Source organism: Arachis hypogaea, chromosome 16 (genome assembly GCF_003086295.3).
Source record: "Arachis hypogaea cultivar Tifrunner chromosome 16, arahy.Tifrunner.gnm2.J5K5, whole genome shotgun sequence".
Taxonomy (NCBI): Eukaryota; Viridiplantae; Streptophyta; class Magnoliopsida; order Fabales; family Fabaceae; genus Arachis; species Arachis hypogaea.
In genome coordinates this window covers 141,435,903-141,443,165 of record NC_092051.1, presented here as the reverse complement: position 1 = coordinate 141,443,165, position 7,263 = coordinate 141,435,903, and the positions used below count along the sequence as shown (strand labels likewise).

The window sequence follows — 7,263 nt, the reverse complement described above, 5'->3', positions numbered from 1 at the left end:
TCAGCCTCATTCGAACCATTCTCACCTTCCCCTGCCCCACCAAATCTCAGAGAAAACGACCCAGATTCTCTCCGCGAAAGACCTGAACGCAATATTCTGCTCATGGGAGACGATCCGGCGCGGTTATATCGCTTGGACGGAGTCGCCCATATAGCTGGGGTCATCAACGAAGAGGTTAGTACGGAAATAACTTTGTTTTACCGGTACATGTGAGTTTGTGGTTTGGCATGCGAGTAAGATATTGGTTTAGTTGGTGGTTTATTTTAGTGGTTTATGTTAGTGATTTCTGTAAATGGTTTATGTTAGTGGTTTTTGTAAGTGATTTATGTTGGTGGTTTATCTTAGTGGTTTATCTTAGTGGTTTATGTTAGTGGTTTATCTTAGTGGTTTAGGTATGTGGTTTATGTAAGCGGTTTACGTTAACGGTTTACGTTTGTGGTTTTTGTTAGCGGTTTATGTTGGTGGTTTATGTTAGTGGTTTATGTTAGTGGTTTATGTTAGTGGTTTATGTTAGTGGTTTATGTATGTGGTTTATGTATGTGGTTTATGTAAGCGGTTTACGTTAACGGTTTACGTTAGTGGTTTTTGTTAGTGGTTTATGTTGGTGGTTTATCTTAGTGGTTTATGTTAGTGGTTTATGTTAGTGGATTATGTTACTGGTTTATGTATGTGGTTTATGTAAGCGGTTTACGTTAACGGTTTACGTTAATGGTTTCTAGTAGTGGTTTATGTAGGCGGTTTAGTTGTGGTTTTATAATGTTAGATCTTTCATGTCAGTAGCCTATGGGGGTTTCTAATTTAAGTTTCTTATGCAAATGGTTCTCGTTCTTGGTATTTTTAAGCGGCTATACATAGTAAGATTTTTTGGTTTATCAATTATCGTGTTGATTATGTTTGTCACCGGTAATTAAGCTGGTTCTAAGAATGTGGTTCATTTCTTCCGCAGCCTCAGCGATGCATCAGGAGCATGCGGCGGCAGCAGGGCATGGTCCTGGATGACAGATACGTTCCGTACCTGTAGATGGCTGGTCTTTACCATCTTGCAAGGTTGAACGATAGATGGTTCCGGTTGGACGAGGCCCTTGTGAGTGCGTTTGTTGAGCGATGGCGTCCGGAGACTCACACGTTTCATATGCCGTTCGGAGAGTGCACTATCACACTGCAGGACGTGGCATACCAGCTGGGTTTGCCAGTGGACGGGCGTTACGTCAGCGGCTGCCTATCAGAGTTCCATATATACATCGAGGGTGGCCGTCCAGCCTGGGTTTGGTTCGAGGAGTTGTTTGGAGTGGTACCTCCTCCTAGCCAGGTTCAGAAGTACGCGGTCAACTGCAGCTGGTTTCAGGAGACGTTTGGTGAGTGCCCGGAGAGAGCTGATGAGGATACTGTGCGTCGTTATGCCCGTGCGTACATCATGATGTTGTTGGGCACGCAGCTTTTTGCGGACAAGTCGGGTAACCGCGTTCACATCAGATGGCTTCCGTTTGTAGCTAGGCTGGAGGAGATGGGGACCTACAGCTGGGGTTCTGCAGCACTGGCATGGTTGTACCGGTGCATGTGCCGTGTGGCGAACAGAAATGTTATCAAGCTAGCGGGCCCACTTCAGCTACTTCAGTCATGGATTTTCTGGCGATTTCCTCGGTTTACACCGCTGCATCACAGTCTGTCGCCGGGCCGTCTGCCGCACCACTCCATTTTACGCCACCCGCACAGCCTACCCCGCATGAGGACGCAGATGAGATAGAGGATGAGGAGCCGTTCATCCGCAGAGGTCAGAGGCCACGGGTTCCCCGTCGTTGTGGGACAGGCTCCCACTTGTTTAGATGATTTACATTTCATGTATTTTGGACGTTAGGGTTCACTCATGTATTTTAGATGATTTACTTTAGAGCTATTTTTCCTTGTTGTATGCTCATTTTATTGTACTTAAAAATCTGTTATTTACCTAGTGGATTAGTGACTATGTATTATCATTGAATCATATGACACTGTAGTTATCAACTTTTGCAGTCATGGGATTTCTAACCAAATTCAAATTCAGATGCAACTTTTTCATTACTAGAAGGTAAAAGGATAAACAGATAACACAAATCATCTTAAATAACAAGTTACAGGAAAAATAAAATCAATAAACACTAACAATAACAAGATCGCTACAACTGGCCCCTCGTGTGAGACGGTCCTCCAAGCTGTGGGCAACTCCTGCGGGTGTGTCCGGGTTGGCGACAAAGGCCACACCTCTTTGGCCGATTCGGATCTGCCTCGTCCATGTTCGTCCGTATCCTAGTGGATCTCGGACGACCCTCTCTTGCCCGCCTCTTGGCAGGGTCCGGGATCACGGTTGGCCCGTCGTAAGGTGGCCAGAATCCCTCCGGTATCGGCGGTGTGAATCCCATATGGTACACACGGAACACTGAACTAATCTGATACACGCTGTGAACATAAGAGCACCAGGTAACCCGTGAGTAGGCGCAGCATGCAAGTGCGTGCTGGAACGGAAAATGAAGTGCCTGGAAGTACCCGCAGTCACAGGTCCTGGATGCAAGCGATACTCTGTAGGTACCTAATGAGAAAGAGCCCGTCGGGGTGGTCTCGGCTACGGTGAACTCGGAGTTATCCCGGTCATACAAAGTCACCGTGAAGCACCTCGAATTCTTCAAGTTGGCCTCTATACACTTCACCAAGTACTGACTGAATTGCTGTCCGGTTCCCATCTGGGCCTCAGCCTCTCTACCCTTGCGAACAAAGAGTTCTGCAAGCCTTCCATATGTTGCCTTCACCAAAGAGCAAACAGGGAGGTTTCTGACACCCTTTAGGATTGAGTTCACACACTCCGAGATATTCGTCGTCATGTGACCGAATCTCCGTCCCTCGTCACGATGCTGAGTCCATAAGGAATAATCAATCCGGTTCGCCCACTCACACATCGCCGGGTCTTCAGACCGAAGAATATCAAACCAGTAATCAAACTCAACCTCGGTCTTGGCATATGCGGCATTCACTAGAAGCCTACGTGCATCCTTGCCCTTGAAGGTAAGGGCAAAATTAGCCGCTACGTGTCGAATGCAGAATGCACGGTATGCAGATGGAGGTAACCAACCCCCGTCCGGAGCCTCAAGCGCAGCCTTTATGCCGTTATGCCTGTCCGATATAACCAGAAGACCGGGCTGCGGTGTCACGTGCTATCTAAGGTGGGAGAGAAAGAATGACCAAGACTCTGCATTCTCACCTTCTACTAGTGCGAATGTAACGGATAGAATGTTGGAGTTCCCGTCCTGTGCAATCGCGATGAGCAAAGTACCCCCGTACTTCCCATACAAATGGGTCCCATCAATGCTAACTAAAGGCTTGCAATGGCGAAATGCCTGGATGAGCGGTGGAAACGTCCAGAAAAGTCTGTGAAAAAAAGCTTGAGACTCGTCTACTTGTCCACTAACTCGAACGGGGCTCGTCCGTAGGATTGCAACAGTACCGGGCATCGTCAATTGGACTCCCAAAACCCACCTGGGGAGCTCGTTGTATGACTCATCCCAGTCACCATATACGAGGGCAATTGCCTTCTGCTTCGCCATCCAGACCCTCCTGTAAGTCGGCCTAAACCCGAAGTGTGCTGTCGTGGCATTTAGGAGCACCTTGATGCTGACGGATGCATCGGCCCTAACCATTGGCATAACGAACGCGGAAATCACATGATAATCCAAGCTCCTGTGGTCACTCGAGATGGAGGTCGCAAGACAAGTGTAAGGTCCATTGTACCGCTTGACCTCCCAAATGCCCTTACGCTTCCGCAGACTCAGTCGAATCAACCATGTGCACCCATTCCCAAACTCAGAACACTTGCCCACATAACGGCGATGATCAGACTCCACAACCTTGTACTGTACCCCTCGCCGGATGCTGTAAGTCTTCACACTTAACAGGGCCTCGTCTTTATCCTGAAATTGCTGACCAACCTGGAACTCTGTCAAACCAGCAGTCCCTTCAGCATCTCTAGCTCCGAATCCAACAGAGTGCCCTGAAACACCCTCTTGCCTCATGGCATCTAGGTCCAAAGAGGAAAAATGTGGTGGATACTGCTGTGTGCCAGAACTAGAACCACCGACTACCAAAGCAGGCTCAGTCGCTCCAACCTCGTCGCCGCTGTCATCCTCAATCATATCCGGCTCGACGTCGTCCTCCTCTACATCACCCAACACTCCGTCACCGACGCCAACCGGTGGAACTCCCTGTAAAGTGTTCGGCAGAATATCAACTGATCCTACCACGTCGCCTACTCCATCATTCAGATCAACAGCAAAAGACGGGGAGGCGACTAGTTCGACCGCTGGCTCGTACACAGGGACGGACGAAGAAGCAACGGCAGGCCTTGAACTCGAACCGGCTGCCGCTGCTTCAGTGGTGGCATTCCGGTTCGAACCCCCTGAGCTGGATACCACATCAACCAACTTTGCCAACAACTCTGGTGTCCTAACCTCGGGAAACTGCCTCCGACATAGAAACATGACTTGCAGGTCCTCATCACTACCAATCGTGAAGCAATCATACTTCACCGTATCCTGCAAGACAGTGATTGGAATGCGATAGAAAAACTTCTTCACTCGCTTCGCACCTTCCAGACCGAGTTTCATCAGCACAGATCTAACAAGATCATCATAGCTCGTCGTTGGTTTCACGACGATACAGAGAGGATCCTTATCTGTGAACTTCACACCGGAGCGAGTTTTTCTCTTAATGGATCCTCTATGGTGAACCAAAACCCCAAAACTCTCCTCACTAGCCATATTACACCCTCTATGAGAGCAACTCACGTTTAGAACCATATATATACTGCACTGTCTACCACTAATTCGAACCGAACTGGTTCGAATTCAATTTGTGTAATTCGAACCAGCCTGGTTCGAATTACTTGATGCAGCTTCTCCCTATATAATTCGAACCAGTGTGGTTCGAATTATGTGATACGTTTTCCTCCCAAGTAATTCGAACCACACTGGTTCGAATTATATAAAAATAGGGTTTGGCTCATTGCAGAAACGAATTTCAGTTTGGCTTATTTAAGTAATTTTCAACTTCCCTTGGTTTATTCTGGTTTTTTGCCCTATAATTTATAAATTAAATGCTCTCTTTTTAACTTTAGGTCGAGTCTGTAACAATGATCTAAAAAATTATTAAACAGTATTTGAAAATTTATATGGCTAACAAAAATAAATTTTTGAATTTACCGAATTTAAAAAATAAAAAATATTATTTTTTGAAATATGTTTATTAAATACTATATTAAAATCTGTTCTTTAAATTTTTTTAAATATATTTAATATATAGTTTTTTTTTTCATATTTTTAAATTTGTTGAAGACTTATTTATAAGTAACTTTTGTCAATAATAAGAGTTTTTTTTGTTACTAATTTGATAAATTACACTTAAAATTATTAAATGTTAATAATCATTGTTAGAATATAATTATGATCAATTAGAATTATTTAGTATATCTGAATATTTATTATAGAATATTACGCATTGATTATTACGATTCTCTTAGCACCTATAAATACCCTTCTATATTGTATTATTCTAGACAACTTGAATAGACAACTAGAATACACTTAATAATACACAAATCCTTTCTCCAGTTTAGTCTCTTATTTCCAACATGGTATCCTCCTTGAAGAGGATAGGTTATTTTTCTTGCGATGAAATCACCGTAGTTTTTGTATTTTTTTCTATGTCATTCTTCTTTCCTTTTTGTCACTCATTTGATGTTTTTTCACCTCACCGACTAGCCTATTTTTTCTGTCTTGTGTTTTTCGAGTCGAATGATCAAACACCATTGTCATCCGCTGCTTACCTATTCTCATGAAGAAATCATATAGTTTTCGCTCTTTTTCGACAGTTCTGCGTTCTCTCGTAGCAGTTCCGTCTGCGTTCTCTCATGGCAGTTCCGTCTGCGTTTTCTCGTGACAGTTCCGTCTGCGTTTCGTCTGTGTTTCCTTGTAGCAGTTTCGTCTGTGTTTCTTTTCGGTAGTTTCGTCTGCACTTCCTTCAGATAGCGGCAGTTCCGTATGCGCTTCCTTCAGATAGCGGCAGTTCCGTCTGCGCTTCCTTCAGACAAGCGGCAGTTCCGTCTGTGCTTCCTTCAGACTAGCGGCAGTTCCATCTGCGCTTCCTTCAGACAAGCGGCAGTTCTATCTGCGCTTCCTTCAGACTAGCAGCAGTTCCATCTGCGCTTCCTTCCGGCAGTTCCGTCTGCACCCGTTTTATCAATTTATGCAGTTTTTTTTCTATTTATTTCGTTGTTTTAAATATGTTTCAAACTCAAGTTGTCACTTGAGTTTGAGGGGAGATGTTAGAATATAATTATGATCAATTAGAATTATTTAGTATATCTGAATATTTATTATAAAATATTACGCATTGATTATTACGATTCTCTTAGCACCTATAAATACCCTTCTATATTGTATTATTCTAGACAACTTGAATAGACAACTAGAATACACTCAATAATACACAAATTCTTTCTCTAGTTTAGTCTCTTGTTTCTAACAATCATTAATTCAATATATATAAATTGAGAGTACTTTTTGCCTTTAAAACGAATAAAGGATACACATAAGTTTTAAACTAACCGCAGTTTCATATTACCGCGAGTTTTATGCGTGCATTGGAGGTTATGGTGAGATTAAAAATAATTATACGAAGTATAAATATGTTTAAATATTAATTCTAATTTTAAATTTTGTCTTTTTTTTATTTATTATTTACCATTATCATTATTATTTCTTTATACTTTCTCATAAATATAAGGGCACTAAGACACTAACTTGTGATATCCATGTTTTTTGTCCTCTATTTATACGAGAGTTTAGAACTAAGAACCTAAAGAAGAAAATTAAAATGGAAGATTTGTAGTAGCCATCTTTTCCTTTATTTTCCTTCAAAATTCATCCCACGCCAGACAATCACTTTATGAAAGGTATAATTAATTCATAAGTCCTTCTAGTTTTATTCAATTTATTCAAGTCCCTAATTAAATTTAATGCTATAACAAAAGCTAGTAAAACAATATAGAAACAAAAAAGTTCAGAACAATAAATTTTATTTATATTAGCCAGTAATTTTAATCGGTATATATATTTTATTAGTGTGTTTAACTTTTTTTTTCATTAATATCAACTTATAAAAATACACTGAAAATTAAGTACTAATAAAAAAGAATAAATTGTGTTGATTTTATATATAGAGCTGCTTAACAATACGTATACA

The 7,263-nt window shown here is 42.2% G+C and overlaps 1 protein-coding gene across 1 annotated transcript; it reads left to right on the top strand.

The window, feature by feature from the left end:
- Positions 1–1,021: 1,021 nt before the first annotated feature.
- Positions 1,022–1,744, top strand: LOC140180291 (protein MAIN-LIKE 1-like). The gene has a single exon (XM_072220751.1). It carries the CDS (start codon positions 1,022–1,024, stop codon positions 1,742–1,744), a length of 723 nt encoding a protein of 240 aa, XP_072076852.1.
- Positions 1,745–7,263: the final 5,519 nt, after the last annotated feature.

Excerpts from the sequence above, each read along its gene's own strand:
- LOC140180291 (XM_072220751.1), top strand. The coding sequence starts at position 1,022 with ATGGCTGGTCTTTACCATCTTGCAAGGTTGAACGATAGATGGTTCCGG.